The sequence below is a fragment of the Falco rusticolus genome, chromosome 3, assembly GCF_015220075.1.
Source record: "Falco rusticolus isolate bFalRus1 chromosome 3, bFalRus1.pri, whole genome shotgun sequence".
In the NCBI taxonomy this organism is placed as follows: domain Eukaryota; kingdom Metazoa; phylum Chordata; class Aves; order Falconiformes; family Falconidae; genus Falco; species Falco rusticolus.
The window spans coordinates 22,239,667-22,257,387 of record NC_051189.1 but is presented as its reverse complement, the minus strand read 5'-3'; the positions used below and the strand labels follow the sequence as shown (position 1 = coordinate 22,257,387).

At 33.3% G+C, this 17,721-nt stretch overlaps 1 protein-coding gene across 2 annotated transcripts in view; it reads right to left on the bottom strand.

The window, feature by feature from the left end:
• CSMD3 (CUB and Sushi multiple domains 3) overlaps window positions 1-17,721 on the bottom strand; it is a 720,137-nt gene that overhangs the window by 357,363 nt on the left and 345,053 nt on the right. For both annotated transcript variants that reach the window (XM_037381737.1, XM_037381738.1), the window contains 2 exons: window positions 10,895-10,998; window positions 4,463-4,575 (listed from right to left, as the gene is read on the bottom strand). In XM_037381737.1, the coding sequence (XP_037237634.1) occupies window positions 4,463-4,575; window positions 10,895-10,998 (217 nt within the window). The remainder of the gene's footprint in view (window positions 1-4,462; window positions 4,576-10,894; window positions 10,999-17,721) is intronic.

Below are 17,721 nucleotides of genomic sequence, written 5' to 3'. Positions count from 1 at the left end.
ACTTTGCTGTGAATTCACTTTTTACCTACACTCCTATCTAGCTTGGCATCTTAGACAAGCCTTTTCCAAAACTTGTCATTACACTCCAGTAGAAGTAACCTTCTTCAACGTTATTTTCTTATGTAATTAAAATTAGAGTATGTTTGATGTATTATTATAGTTAACAACAAAACCACACAGATTTTGTCCCGATAGGAGGAAGGGCTTACAGGACCTCCTACTGACTTAGGAGGCTTTATTAGTGTGTAGCAAGTTATTTGGAGAAAAATAAAACATATACCAAAAGAAAAAAAAAAATATCCCTCAGATCCAACCACTGCTCAGAAACTGTGGGTGTGATATCAGGATTACAGTTAAGAGTTCTCATGTATAATTTTCCAAGAACTATAATATTCCATTGCTAGATTCTCAAACAGTTTTTTCAAAATGAAATAAGGTCAAGATTCTTCAAAATCTTATGACCTTATAAAAATGGGTCTCTAGGCTTTGAAGGCTACACCACAGTTTATCCATTTGTCTTTTATTTTGCGCAGCTGTTTTTTCCTCAATTATAGAGGAAGACCATTTATTTTCAGTCTTTAAATATCTTTGAGATTGTTCCTCCTCTATTGTTTAGATAGATACTTCTTTCTTCTTCACCACGATTTTGGTAAAAGAAGTGCTACTGTCACAATATGGCACTATTTCCTGAAATGCTGAATGATGCAAAGTATTCATGCAACTTGTCATCAGTAATAACTATTATTTTGTAGTTTCCTTTCATAGCATTAATGTGGGAAGCCTAAAAAGAATCCACTATTTCGTTGTTTTATTTGATAATAATATGAACACCATATGTATGAGCACTGATCTCATAAGTAAAGGGAAGACTAGAGTTTTCAAATAATCCCCAAAATTATGACTTGGAAATAGTGCACTTAAAATTTCAGATTGTTTAACATCCCATGTTTTCACATAAAAAAAAAAAAAAAATCTACACATATATCTGAAGGATGAAAAGAAAACAGCTTACAAACCAGTGAGTTAACAGGTAAAATATATCTGTAATGAGGCAGTGCTTGTATCTCTGTACTGCCCATTCCCGATATTTATTATTTCACCTTTGTAAGTAGTTTTATGTTATGGGATACTGTAAAAGGAATTTCAAAACAACAGCAACAAAAACTTACTTACTTTAAAGTACTCTCTCCAATGTTTAAATCTCTATCTTGCATTTAAATAATTATAATGGGATCTAGCTATTAAAACCATAAAATAACTTCATATGCAACATCTTAATCTAGAAGAAGAAACAGATTTTTATTATTTCACAAAAAGACTTAGTAGATTCTCTCAAATGACAAGACATATAAAAGAGAATAAACTGTTATTTCCTGTGATAACATAAATTTAAAATAATTCTTCAGTGAAAAACCTACTAATGCAGAGTTATTTAAAAATTAATTTGTCTATTTCTATCATTTGAAATGATAACACATATTCAATTCTATCCAAGTCATAAAGGATGTGACCTTCTACCTTACACCCTGACAAATATACCATTTTGGAGGACAATGAGTAAATGGCACTGGGTAATGACATCCCACAACCTTCTGTTCCTCCTGTCATATTCCATGTAGGACTTAGGACAATGCATATTCTTGAAAATGTCTGCAAGACTCAAACCTAAATGTCAACTAAATTGAAGAATGTCTTGATGAATTTTGATGGGATGAGGCATGTACATCTCCACTACCTCTGTAATTACTTGAGTCTCAGGATGCACAGAAGCAGATATTTAGGCATCCAAACATTTTAGTAGGAACTTATTTTAGCTATTAGGAAGTACTGTGATCGAGTACATTATCAAGTAATTAGGTCTGATATAAAGAATCCTGCAAAATGAAACAAGAGAAGATACAGTATCCATAATATCTATAACAATTTCATTGTGGTTTAGTGTTTTTACTTTGGACAAGTTTTATCAGGTCCTGATAAATACCCATTAGGAGCTGCAGCACATGAGGAATGCTATTCCCAATACTATTCAAGTGCATCTTATGAATTACCTTAAAGGAACGGAATTTGTGCCTTTCAAGATTGCTCTGTGATGAATAGTAAAGCAAAGGGAGTGGGAATGTTCAGAAGAAGATTCAGTTCAGTAAATACATTGCTGGAACTAATCTAAAATGCTAATGTAGTTGTAGCTTTTATGTAAGCAGAAAGTTACAAGATCTAAATATTTAATATATATAAATAGATACAGTATCAGCCATAGTTATATGTCTGAGTGGATAGCAGAAATTGTGAGGTGGAAGAGGACAAGTTATAAGAACAGAATTTTATCTAGTCTATTAAAAAGAAATACAAGCAGTTGGGCATACATTCTTAATAATTCATATAGTCACTTAAAAAGTCTCTGACCCTGACTTCCAGAAATCACAATTCTTTTATGTAATTCTGAACATTTTTGAGAGAAAAGTCTTTGCAATTTTGTGATTTTAGTAAAGAAGGCAGTGATACGCCATAGCCCTGAATGCACTGTTCTAACTCAATTAGCCAGTTTACCTCACTGGACTTTCTCTCAACTTCCAATTTGTCAGAGTTCCAAAAATTCATTTGCAAAACAGCTGCTTACCCAAAATACTATGTATTTAGACGTCTCTTTTCAGATCCTACCATCATTAACAGAAAGGACTTAAATACAAAGAAGAACCACCAACAACAACAAAAAAGCAGCCTCCTAAACCTGCCTCCCCATTCCCATTTTATTTAAGGAAACATTGCCTGGTTTCCAGCATTGCTGATGAATATGTACTCCCAGGGATCCAAGCAAAAGCAACTGATATAAAAAAAAATTATCCCATACTCTACATTGGGGAAAAAAACACAGCAAAACAAAACAAAAAAAAAAAAGCCCACTACACGGTGCCTATCTACTGAATGCTTGATGCATTCAAATGGTATTTAGTGAACTAGTGTAAAGTACAAGTGCAGGGAAAGAGAGAAATACAGACTCAATATCTAGGTGTGCAATCACAAAGTTGATTATATGGAGATAAGATTGTGAATGTTCACCCCTTCTGTCCCCTTCTGACTATTCACATTCTATTAATTTTCTTCTTGAAGAACTACTGCTTCTAAGAATAAATGTAACTCATGAATAAAACAAGACATTGGTATATTGTAAGACACTAGATAATAATACTCTACCTTCTGCAAACTACAATTGTTGCAAGTAAAATTAACCTTACTAGAAAATAATTCTGTAAATAAAGGAAACATCTACTTGAGCTATGCAAATTATTCTGAGTTAAGATCTAAAAAGCTTCCTTTTCCATTCAGCTATGGCTCGTGTTTTGTTATATTAACAAATTCTCAAACTTATTTATAGTAATAATTTCTATTGCCCTTTCAACATCTGGAATGTGGAAATCCTGGATCTTAATACCTACCATACAACAAAGTAGTAAGATCTTTCTGTCTTTGTCCACTAGATCTGAATATCAAGAGAACACAAGCACATTCATGCTGTATCAATATGGACCTTAATATACATGAACAGGCAAAGAAAAGTTATGGACAGAAAAACCCCAGCAAGTCACATTGTAGCGGTCTGCTCCCAATATGCTTATTCACTCAATGTGCCTATCCTCAACACCACCTCCATCTCCAATACACATGGTTGTTGGTTTAACTTTTACCTTTCATCTCTCCCCTTGTGATGAATAATCATGCTTTCTATTATCTGGGTTTGGTGGTAGGCAGGAACCATGCAATTTAGAAATTTGTTGCAAGAAATACATGCAGCTATGTTAAATCTAATACAAAAATAATAAATACAACTAATCCTGTCATAATACAGAAATGCATATATATATATATACACACAGTTCTTTGGTTTTTGATTCCTTCTGCTGTTCATGGTATATGAAAACTTTATGTTCTCCCAGAAGCATCAAATAGTAACAACTGGTTTATGTTACACATTATAGATCCCTCACATTTTAAGACCACAAAGCACATGTTAGTAAGTAAGTTTGTCTTGGCCCAAAACTCATAAGTAATTCAAATTCTTTGTTTGCAGTGGAGTTTTTTCTGTTGTAGTAAGCATGATTAATTTTCAAAAAAAATGTAGGAAGTATTAGTTTCCTTTAACTATTTATCTTTAACTAATCACAGAATAATTTTATTTTATTTTTTTAACATGAAATAACAGAAAACAAATATAAAACTCTATGCCAAAAAATCAACTGTTTTAAGGACACATAAAATAAAAAGCGTGCAGTTCCATGTGACATAAGACCTTTAAAGAGAACAAATTTATTTTTCGTATTTTTTCAACTCAGTTTGCATTTTCTTGTTTTTAAGACTGACAGAACTGAAAATGGAATACATCCCCTAATATAACAGAAAAAAAACCCATAATATTTGCTTCATTTTTGGTACAACATTAAATAAGTTTCCAATAATGTATTGTTACCTTTGTAGTTAACCTTGAAACCAATTGAGCCCACACTTTCATCCGTTTGAAGATGCAGCCACATCTGATTGCTCATGCTCACAATTAAGTCTGGTACAAAGCTTCCAGTTAACCTACAGATACAAAAAAAATATTTTTGTAAAGCCATTAAATAACTAGATTATTTTTTTTTCCTTTTTGTAAGGGATCTAAAATAGGTTATTTCTTTGGTTTGTTTTTAAATTCATTGTATTCAGCTCACGCTAAATTAGTTATCTCCTGGCTGGTCAGCCAATATAGCTCTCAAGGTTCCAACAACTGCAGATTTTATAGGAGTACATGAACACAAAAAACTACTGCTTATGTTGTATTGAAATATTTCATCTCACTTTCAGTTGCTGGTCCAGAAAGACCTGCATCACCCCTGCTCCTTATCTGGCAGTCCTGTGTACATGACTCAGGTAGAGGCAAGCGAGCATCAAATAGCACTAGAAGCCCATAATGAGACACTACATTTATTCTTCCAAAAATAAAGTATTTCTCTGGTAGACAGTTAGAACACACGCATTGCAGATATACAAGAGGAAGTTGTTGTTATTCTTAAATGGCAATACTATTATGAAGGTCCATATGTTCCCAACACTCTTACCTCCCTTCATCACCTCTACAACAGTGGAAGAGCTTGCCTGTCTGACTCAGCTGATGTTCATTCCTTCATTAACTAAAACACCAGATACCACACCTTTAAAGCCTCCTTAGGTTACAGGATGCTGATTAATTAGAAAGAATTAAACTTGTTTCTTTCTTTTTTTTTCCACTTTTCACATTGCTTTCAAAAATTTGCAAGTCAATGCAATCCTAAATGTTCATTCTGTTTGCTGAATGAAATAGTGTGATAGCAAAAAGGAAAGGTTGTGAAGGCTGCAGTCATATATTATATTGCACTTTTCCCCAAAACTTTGTCTCAAATTTGGTAAGAGTTTATCAGCTAAAACGGAATTTTGCATTCTTGTAAAATGGATCACAAACACAAGACTGTATGAAAGTGAAAACTGTTAATTGTTTTGTTGGGTTTTTGGTTGTTTTTTTTTCAGCTCTAACCATTCTTTAAAGCTAGCTGAAACTTCAAATGGACTGTTTTAAATATACTTTGCAGTTAATTTTAGTTCTTCCCTCTGGTCTTTTTTAGCTTGTTTCTGTATTAAATACTCTGCTGTGGGAGAAATTCATGTCTATTTCCCACATCTGTGTTCACAGATGGAGTGACTACAAAGACTCTTGCCAGAACTGAACAAGTAAATGCCTGGCCAAAATAATGTACTAACTGCTCATTCCTGTACTAAGGGAAAGCTTCTTCGGTGAGGTCAGTCTTTGCCAAATTAATAGATTAACAGGATGCTCCTCAGAAACAACAGTGATGTAATGGCTAACAGCGTTTTGTTATTGTCACTGGTGACTGACTGTCCATTTTGGGAATATTAAGGCCATTGGGAATATTAATCTCTTTGTTGTGTCAGAGAAAATAATTCCTATGATAAACAGCCATAAATCTTTTATCATTTCTAATTTCTGAAGCCAATTACAAATATTTTTTTTAAATGCATACAGTTTTCAGACACAATATTTTCAATTAAATAGTACAGGGAGAAAAATATCATTTCAAAATGCATTTCTGAAAATAAGAATCAACCAACAGATCACAGAAATCACTTGTTGCTCTTTTTTAAGTGCTTAGGTGTCTCTGTACAATATTTGGGAAGACTGGGGCCACAGAGCAGTTAGACCTAGAAATAACGGGATTATGCGAAGGAAGCTATTTAAAGTAATAATGAAATTCTGCAGTTATGAATTATCCTTTCTTTCCTCCTGGGGTTTATGTGACTTCCTCTAGGCTGGATTCATTGCCTAGATTCCTCCCCTGGAAGTAAAGTCTTACACCTTCCCTTTCAAAAGCTGAGCAGTGAACACTGTCAACAGTAGAAACAGAAAGAGATGATTATGATGTCTCCCTTTTTATTAAACAGCTTAACACTTGTGACACTAAGCAGGCTGTTTTCCACCTCTTCCTCTAGGAGTCCAGAACTACCCCTCCCACATACTAGTAACATTCATTCCCTCTGAGAGAGTGCACTGAAGACTAGGTTAGAGGATATTTAAAAGACTGCAACACTTTCCATCTGCTGCAGATGATCTGTAATATGGGAGATTGGATACGCGTGTACCCAACACAGCAAGCACACTAAAAGAGTGAGTTTCATGCCTTGTGCACTGGATTTTCCAAATGTGTGTTATAGGAACCAGTGCCCAGATGCATATTACATTGAGTCACCTGCAGCAACTGTCAGACCAAGGTGTTGAACACAGATTTCCAAGTATCCTGAAAAAGTGCTGTGATTGATGTATGAAGAAGGATCTATCACCATTTCTTTGCCTTCTTCCCCTCTATCCTTTGGTAATAAAACTTAATACTGCTCCACCCTGCAAAGGTTTTAGTTCCATAGGAAAGCACTACGGACGCCTTCACTTCAGTCATCTTTTCAAACACACAAAAAATGTATTCCATTCAGATTTAAGTTCAATTAGGTGCTAGGTTTACTAGGCTGGAGCAGTCTGTCATGCAGCTGGGTACATGTATATGGGCACAGAATTATAGGCACCCAGGGAAACTTAATGGCAAGTACTGAAATGGCTTTTGAGTTCAGCTGCTTTTCTGATTAGCATCAGCAGAGTAGGAATTATCAGGACTACAAATCTCAATTTAGCAAGCATAATTCTATCTAATAGACACTTAAATTCAGTTTTTGGTTCTGAACTTTCCTATCTAGAAGTGCCCAGTAAAACTAGTGGACTAAACACTTTGATAGGTTTCCTGATTAACTTTGATAAATTGGAAGATACATGTTTTCACATCATTTACACATAAAAAAGATGTAATCAAACCAATGTTCTTCAGCAATCTGTTGAGGAAAGATAATTATTCTAAAATTTTAAATCCCAAAATTAAATCATACGATAGCTTATTCATTTGCTATGCGTCATACCTCAGGCAAGTCTGCATGGCTTACAGGAGAAAAGATTTATTTGTTTTTGACAATATTCAGTTATTTTTCATCTTCCTTGTAATTTTTTTAATACTTTTTAATCCTAATAACTTTGACATTGATATTTCTGATCATAGAATAATCAGAAAGAATTCTACTAGTAAATAAAAATAATATATGTGTGGTTGAGTATACTATGTTATTTAATATTAAAACTCCACAAATTAACTGGTGGATTTTTTGCTTTTCCAGGATCTCCATAGTAATAATTCGTTATAAGTATTTACCTACTTATTTACAGAACAGATTTTCTTCTTGTATATTAACACTTGATAATTCTAATTAACTGCTTTATTAAAATTATTCAGAATTCCTTTATATTCATGAGAAATTTAATCCTGTTTAATCCTGTAATTTCATAATTTCTCCCCAACATAAGTCTCATCATCAGATATACTTTTATAAAATACAAATATCTTTAATGAAATAAAATCTGGACAGAGTGCTTTCATCCATTACTGAAAATATTAAATATCATTTCACTGTGTCTCAGTGTGTTACTGTAATTCAGGTTCCAATGAGAAACAATACTTTAGTTAAATGTTAATAAGACCTGAATTGGTACTTAATAAATGTTCTTTCCACATGAGAGAATATTCAATATAGTTTAGGAATCTAAGAATGTCTGAAACTGAATTCCAGCATTATCAGAAATATATTTTGAAGGCTTAGCACTGTTTCTAAAATAGAAATTACTGTACTTCCCCAGTTTTCAAAACTATTATTAGCAACAATTAACACATCTACAGTCCACTGAAGAAATTTTGCATTATTCTAAAGTAATTGCACCTGAAATATCTGGCCAAGTGCTGGTTTCCTCACAAGAATCATAGAATCATTCAGGTTGGAAAAGACCTTTAAAGTCATTGAGTCCAACCATTAACCCAGCACTGCCAAGCCCACAGCTAAACCATGTCCCAAAGTGCCACACTTACACATCTTTTAAATGCCTCCAGGGATGGTGATTTCACCACCTCCCTGAGCAGCCTGTTCCAATGCTTGACCACTGTTTCAGTGAAAAAAAATTTCCTAATATCCAGTCTAAACCTTACCTGGCACAGCTTGAGGCCATTTCCTCTTGTCCTATCACTTGATACTTGAGAGAAGAGACTCACACCCACCTCACTACAGCCTCCTGTCAGGTAGCTGTAGAAAGCAGTAAAGCCTTCCCTGTCCCTCCTTTTCTCCAGACTAAACAACCCAATTTCCTTCACCTGCTCCTCATAAGACTTGTGTTCCAAACCCTTCACCAGCTTCGTTGCCCATCTCTGGACACACTCCAGCACTTCAAAGTCTTTCTTGAAGTGAGGGGCCCAAAACTGAACACAGGATTTAAAGTTTGGCCTCACCAGTGCCGAGTGCAGGGGGACAATCACTGTCCTTGTCCTGCTGGCCTCACTGTTTTGGATACAAGCCACGGCGCTGTTGGCCTTTTTGGCTACCTGGGCACACTGCTGGCTCATGTTCAGCTGGCCACCAACCAGCACCCCCAGGTCCTTTCCCCCCAGGCATCTTTCCAGCCGCTCTTCCCCAAGCCTGTAGCACTGTGTGGGCTTGTTGTGACCCAAGTGCAGGACCCAGTGCTTCAACTTGTTCAACTTCATAAAATTGGCTTTGGCCCATTGATCCAGCCTGGTCAGATCCCTCTGCTAAGCCTTCCTACCCTCAAGCAGATCAATGCTTCCTCCCAACTTGGTGTTGTCTGCAAACTTACTGAAGGTGCAATCGATCCCCTTGTCCAGATAAAGTTATTAAACAGACTGAATAGAACAGGACCGAATTGATAGAACGATTACAAAAAGAATCAAAAATAGGAGGTCAGATATCCTTTGAAGGAATAATAAGCAGGAATTCATGATGTAAATCTGCAAATCCTGAAATAACTGTATCTCCTCAAACTGTTTCTCCTCAAAGTTCTGCAATTAATAATATTAATGAGATTAAATTAGGAAAGGAAAAGGTAGGTAAACATAAGTTTTAGGGTACTCAAACCAAACAAATTCTTGACTTTGTTCTCATAGTGAATAATGGAAAGTTACAATATGTAAAAATAGTATTAATACATTTCCATTAAATATACTGCAGGGAATATCATTATAAGGAATACTAATTTTGCTATTTGGGTTTTGATTAAATAGATTTTTTTTTACTAAACATTTATCACATCTGTGCTGTTCTTATCTCTGTTTTAAATTTCTAACTCATTTGAACTAATAGTACCATAAGGTAATTACTGAGAGGCCAGTATATTTTAAAATAACAGCTAAATATTATTTGGCATTTTCCAAATTTATTTTCTAAATAGCAGACAATCTCTTATGGGTAAAATATTGTTTCTAAGAAATAAACAACATTTTTGTTATTTTTTGCATAAAACTGAGTCAGATTTGAAAAAAACCTAAATACAATGTATTTTAAGGGGCCTTCATTTCTCCTAGAAATCATTGAATTATTTACTTAGAATTGGAGCTACATAAAGTGACATACTACAGGTAATGCCTAATTACACTGTCCTGCATATTTTCAAATGACTGGGGAATAAACAGGATTTCACAGAATCACTGGATTATATTGCCATCTTCAAAATTTTACAAGGTAATACATTTCTGAATTTGTCTTCTTGAGCCTTTTGTTATTATTATAAGACCAGTTACCATCACAAGGTAAGTATTTAAGAAATATATATTCTGAAGTTAATGAATGGCTGTTAAGTCTATATGTGTATCTACATGCATATCTGGGCTCACACATTCTAGAAGAATGCTAATGGATGATAAAAATCTTATTTAATTCTCAGTGTTGTCTGATTTGTAATCACATGTTATTTAAGTAATATCCTGTTCAGATCTTCTCTATATTAATTTTCTTTACTATACATACACATTTTTTGAGTTACCTACAATAGTCAATATGCATTTGAAGGTCAAGATGCCATAGTATATCTTTTGTCATACTAAGCTTGCTAGAAGATTGTAGAAGTTTATGTATAAGTCATCCATTTATCTATTTTCAATTATGTTCTTATACGATTTTAATTTGGGAACACACTTACAAAAGGAGCACAACAGCCCCTAAAATTTACATATCTACACATGAATGTACAGGCTACACCTTTTAGATTTTCTGATTTTAGTTTATCTTATTCTTCTCTGATGTCTAGCCCATCACTTTCTGACTTCAGAACAGTAAACATGTAACAGTGTATTTAAACTGTTACCTTCAGTAATTTTAGAGGCTCGGTAAGATTAATTTCTGTTGAGATTTGCCTGATTCTAATCACTATTTACTCTCACCATAAAACACATTGATGTTATTCTGTAATGCATAAAAATTTTAAATGCAAAAGACTTACACTTGAAGCACAGTTTTAGGATCACCCACTTCTCCTCCATCACCAATTGTCAGTGTGTCATAGCCAATCTCCAGATCAAATTCTTCAAAATTTATCTGAATAACCTAGGAAATAAAAGAAGTAAATATATATCAGAAATAAAGAAACATACTTGCAAGATCAGTCTGTAAATAAGCTTTTCAGCAGTGTAAATAAGAGATTTTTCAATAATTACATTTAACTTTAGCATATTTTACAATAAATTTCTGTAATAAAAACAACAAGTTTGGTTCATGAAATATGAATTATAAGAACTCTCAGGTATCATCACTCTGCTGACATCCTCAAAGCACTGTCATTTCACTTATTTATGTAGTTTTAAAATGTTTACTACAGTTCTGCATAATTGCATTACCTTTCTACATCAATCCAGCCTGTCCAGATTCCTCTGAAAATGTAAGTTCCTTTATAAGTGTTTCTAGATACATTTTTTTTTAATTAGAGTTGACCAGAATAAAAAATACATAACTTTACTCATATAATTAAGGTTCAAAATACTTTCTTCATTTCACTGCTGAAATCTAAGATCTTTTCCATTATTTTTTTAATAATTCTAACAAATAAAAAAGTAAGAGAACTCCATGAAAAATATCTGACTCATTAGATAATACTGTGAAACATGAAAAAAATAACTATATTTGATTTTTTTGTTCAATTCATAGTCTTCGGCTTGAATCTTTCCACTGATGTCTGATGAATTCCCAAATTATTTGCGATTCTGTTGTAATCTAGCAGGTTATTGGTTGCTCTGATGGATCTGAAATTCTTTTCTTTATTCTGAGATAAAGAAAACTTTTTTATTTTCAATCAAAATAGATGTACATGTAAAAAAAAAAAAAGTGTATTTGTTTTTTCTGCTTTAACTTTTTTCAGAGAAGCATGTTTTATTAAAAGATTTCTGGACCATTCTCTTTGTATCTCACCTAAAACAGTGATAATGGGATAGGTATCACTTCAAAAAAGTGTACTTGTATAAAGCCACACACGCATAAATTAGTCTACATCTGTCCTGTATAATATTCGGTGAAACACTCACATTTTTAAGGCAAGAAGTAGTAATGAACTAATTAATAAGCTTCATAATTTAATAATATATTAAAATAAATTATTATATTATAGTAACTGGCTATAAAAAATTGGAATGTTAACATATGATAATCTTATTCTTGCAGTTGTTATAACTGTTATTTCTTCTTAAAACTTTCTGGATCAACTGTAAATTAGAAAATGCTGCAACTTTGTACAAAACTGGCTGTAGTAAAACAGAACCAGAAACAGTACCACCAAATAGGATCATATTTTATGTATAGGAAAAATTCAACTGTTACTGTTTGAGCCAGTAAATCATTTTGCATACCATGCATACCTCTGCTGAAAGAGGGTTAGAAACAGCTAGCAATAACTACTCCAGACATGTTATAGTACAAATTAAGCATTTCATAACTCCAGGTCATTAAAAGGTAAGCAAACAACTGCATGTAACCTACTAATAACCCATTTCAAGAGGCTTAACATACCAAACCTGATCTGTCAAGCAGTAAAAACTTTGGATTTGGTGAAGTAAACTTGCCATTTGTTAAGCAAATGTGCTGGTAGATTGAAACGTGAAGACATTCAGTTTTAAGGGAATTTGCACAAATGGAGCAAAAGTAACATATAGCAACAGCAGAGGTGTCAATATCCAACATGTCAGAGGTAGTAAACTCATTTACTATATATGTAGTACATAAGCATTTATGTGTCTGTGAAAACTGTAATTCTTTTGGAAATTCATCCTCTGCTCTTATTCTTTGACATGCGAAGTACACAATGTACAATACAAAATGTACTTGAAATCTTCACAAATATGCCTGAATGGCAAGAAAATAAGTACTCTTAGCAATAAGATATCTTTTCAGAGTCCTTGTTTTACAATGTCAGATTTACTTTGATCAGACTCAAAGATGGCTGGATTTGGCATTGCTCATTATTTTGATTATTCTCTTTAGAATACTAAAAAGGTGTTGTGATGATACTAGCATTTAAAGTTGAGTGTGCTGGAACATTTCAAAGTAAACTCTGAGATTTAGGCAAGACAAGTAAATAACATACAACTTTGTAATAAACCTGTCAAAAATTCTTCTTTTACCAGTCATCTAACATCTTTGTCTTTTTTTGTTTTTCTGAAAAAATTGTAAATGGCAGCCTAAGGGTAGGTGGCATCCTTGAATCAGATTAACATTAAAGTAAAACCTCAACGTAATTCTACATTTTAGATTAACATTAAAGTAAAACCTCAAGGTAATTCTACATTTTAGTTGTTATTGTTTGTAAGAATAAATACTTCAGGGGAAACTGCTGATTTATTACTATATTCTACATAATTTTATACCAGATTAACATTACTGAATTATGCTATTGATTTGGTTAGTAGAGGCACAGTAGTCAGAAGCACAGGAAAAGGTATTTTTTCTTGATCTATAAATTCAAATAAAGTCTTTTTTTCCCAGTTCCCCAGAGCAAGATATAAACATCATTAATATAAATGAGATATGATCCATTGTTTTTATTGATCCATATAAATAGTGATCATGTTTAAAATGTATTTATCTATTTATTGAATTTATGCCCTGTCCCACAGTCTCATTTAAAACTGAAAGAAAAAAAAAAATATACAGAGGGACCACAAAATATTTCCAGTCAGGTATACTTCCAGGGAACAGTATTATCAACAAAAATATTTCACAAATATTTCATCAAATATATGATTTGCCTGAACTACAGGATTCTGGAGAAGAGGATGATACTATCAAAGGTGAATCTGGAAAGCAGGCAAAGGAGGGAAATTTCAAAGATTCAGAATTCTAGCTGAGGCAGGTTACCACCATACTCATGATCTATCATTTCACACATTATAAGTCAACAAATGATATCAGATATGTGTCTGTATGGCTTCAGAACTGAGTAAGACTATCTTTACTTAAAATTAAACTATATAATAATTACTACTCTCTTCTTTTTCAGAAAGAACTATTCAGTAGTCTTCACAATTTTGTACCTTTATAGTAGCTTTTGTGATGTATACAGCAGGTAGCAGAATACTATAATTATCCTGATACAGACTAATCAAATTTTGAATTTTGTTTTAGAGGGTGTTATTAAACATGTCCCTAGACACTGATGTCAAGTAAAAGGAATCTTTTATTTCCTCTTTCTCCATATATGTATGTAAACAACAAACCTACTTAAAATAAAATATGCTGAGCTGTGCACTTATTCATTAAAATAAGTATGAAAGTACCTAAAAGGAAGGCAATAGTCTCTCTACAACCTGATCTGCTTTTGCTGTTTATAAACACAGGAACAATAAACAATTTATAATTGCTGAATTAAATTAAATTTATAAACTCAGAAGTAAATAAATAATAATAAAGACAGTATTACTACTTATTATTATCCAAGCTATACAGAAAAAAAAGAGTCCTATATGAAAAATAACTTTCTGAGAATTATGATCGTGTGTTTTAGTCTCTAATAATTTTGCTATCACTTTTCCAAAGGAAAAAATGGAAGCAGAAATCTAATTTCTAAAAGTTAGTAATTGTACCTCCTTTCTGTGCTTTGGAATATATGCTTTGGAACTCACTTCTTGGACAAAATTGAGCCTGTTACCCAGGTCCAGTAACATGGGATAGGACTATTGATTAGTTAATGGCTAATCTGAGAACTTCCTACAACTTGTCAAAGAGAGAACATTCTTAGGAGGATGTGTTCCAGACAGCAATCTTTCCAGACAACTGTTCAATACGCTATGTGTCTAGTTCCTAATGGAACTAGCTCTCCAAAGTTTTTTCAAGGAAAGTAGTGTTCCAGGTACTCAAGTTTTTAAATTTTCAAAACATACAAAGTAGAATGGTGTGTAACAGAAGCAGGTATATGTGTTTCAGAACTGTTTCTGAAAGGGAAGTATAAAGATTTAAAGTTGTATGTATTGCCATATGTGCATCTGTTATCCTAAGGCTTCCAATGCAAATGCAAATGCAAATGTATAATGAAGTTTTCACTTCATAAAATTTTATATTTTACAAGTAAAGTAATGATAAAATTTCTAAAGATGTTACGAATTTTTCTCCTCAGAAGAGTACTTAAAAATTAAGCTAAGATATAGCTTAAACAAGCTATGTCTTAGATAATATTAAGGAACAAATTTGAATTAAAACATCCTGCCAAGAACAAAACATTATTACATACTATTTTGCTGTACACTGCATATAATTCAGTGATTCCAAATATCCAAGAACTGCTGTGTAATATAATGTAAGCCTAAATACTAAGCACTTCTGTCCTTTCAAATTTAATCTTTCAGTATCAGAGAGGAAGAGAAGAGGGGCAGAGTAGAAGAAAAGGAGAAATAAAACTTGGAGATTTATAGAACATTATAGAAAAAAGCAGGTGACACACAATTACACAAGGTAAGACAATTCCGGGAGATAAATACTCACTAGCTGAACTGGAAAGTTCCTTCTATATTGTTGAGTCCATTTGTTGACAACAGGATTCATCATACTTAAGTGTAGACACCTACAGTGCAAACACCTATATTTGATGTAGGCTTCTTCATAACCAGTGAAAAAACATGTCTAGACTGTAATCCATTTCATCACAAAGTAGATAACACACACTAGGTCAACCACACCTTAGAAGTACCTATTTCTCTCCCTTGGCTATGAAGTGAGATTAGGCATTTATATATGGATGTCTACACTGTGGACCTCTAAAATTGAAATCACTCACATAAATATATTTAAGTAGTACCATCTGAGATGCTGTAAAACTGCCAAAAGATCCACACAAACTCTGCAGATACAAGATCTTCAGGAGAACTGTGCTCTTTTGGGAAGGTAGCTGAAGACCAGATTGGGTTACCCTGGAGCATATGTCAGTGGTTGCCAGTAATCTCAGTCCTATAGATGAATTCTGCTTTGCAGAGTCGTTGGTAAATACATAATGTAATCTCTTTCATGCAATTCTTTACAACGTGTTTTTGTTTTGTTCTGGTTTGGTTTTTTCAATTCCAATACTAATGCTAAATGTTACTTAATTTTCCATAGAGATTAATCCTACAATCAGGTTTTTATAAAGGTCATTTAGAATTATTTACTTTGGGGCCACAAAAATTGAAAATAAATGTAATTACTTCCTTATCCTAAGAACAGATACTATTGGAACACATTAAAATGGAGGGATAGCACATTAAAATAACAGCATGAAGCAGTATTTTTATTTTTCATGTTATAGTTTTTAGTTCGCATAGAAGTATGACCTCTATTGTGTTGGCTTAATTTCACAAGTTTCTGATCGGAGGAATACAGTCTCAACATTTTATCAACTTACACAGCCTCAATAAAAAATCAAAGTATTCTACCAAAAAAAAAAAATTATCTTGTAAATAAGGTCATCTACAAATAACAAAAAAAAATAATAATTACACAATCTAATTCAATTGTCAATATATCATCCACAAAGATAAATAAAGGAGTACAAATCAATTATTAATTGGCTTTTACTTCAGTCAGTGTTTATCATGTTCCAAAAAAACCCCAAATTATTATATAACTTTTATCTTGTGAAACAGAATACTGTGTTGTGGCTTTTGGGCTTTCTTTACCTGTAAGCAATTATTTCAAATTGGATTTTGCCATATTTCCATTACTCAAATATTTTAGCTTTTGCAAATATTGTCTTATTATACTTCTAAGAATTACTAGTGGCTGTACACAAAAGCAATTTCACTCATTTTTATTAAGCTAGTGGAAAAGAACATAATTTTTTTGATCTAAGCACTGAAGGAAATGACTGGTTAGTAACTAACTTTAACATGGTGTGGGAATGGCATTTGTACCTAGAGGACAGCAAGTGGGATAAAGGTTAGACTTGGAAATTCTGGCCACCTCTCTAGTGCCATGACATATCTACAAAGAAATCTATTCCTGCAAACATTATCTTACAAAACACCATTATATGAATGATCCAAACATACTAGAAACAGCAAGATACCTCACTGAAATATATCCACAAGATACCTATTTTCATCAGTTTTCACTGTTAACTGTAGAAAAAAACACCTATAGGTTGCTAATACTGTCATGCCCACCCTTTGCTCATCAATCAAAAGGCATTCTCTGGTTGCCATCTTCATGGTTAGAAGTGAAACTAGGCAAGGAGAAGAAAATACACTCAGTTTATATCTGTGTGTCCTCATATACCCTCAGGATGGTTAATTGTTTTCATGCTGAGGATGTCTAACTACTTCCCAGTAAGTAAATGATGTGCATTTATATCTGATGGCATAAGCTAAAGAAATGCTACTGTCTGATTGATAGGATTTATTACCATAATTTTCCATAGAATCACAGGTCCCTCCATCAAAATAATTGTGTTATTATATATTCAATTATAGAAGAATAGTTTCACTAGGAAAATATATTGAATCCATCATTTATTCTAAGACTGAGGTATAATTTTATTTAAATTATTTATACTGAGGTATAATTTTATTTAACATTAATACTACCATGAAGCAGCTAATCCTGGAAACTCTTTCCAGGATCATTGAGGACAAGAAAATCACCAGTAGTCGTCAGCACAGCTTTACCAAAGAGAAGTCTATGCTGAATAGCGGGGGTCTGCTACAAGCCACCCGACCAGGAAGACCAAGCAGATGAGACCCTCTATGTACAGCTAGCATCCGTCTCACATTCACATGCCCTGATCCTCATGGGGGACTTCAGCCACCCCGCTACCTGTTG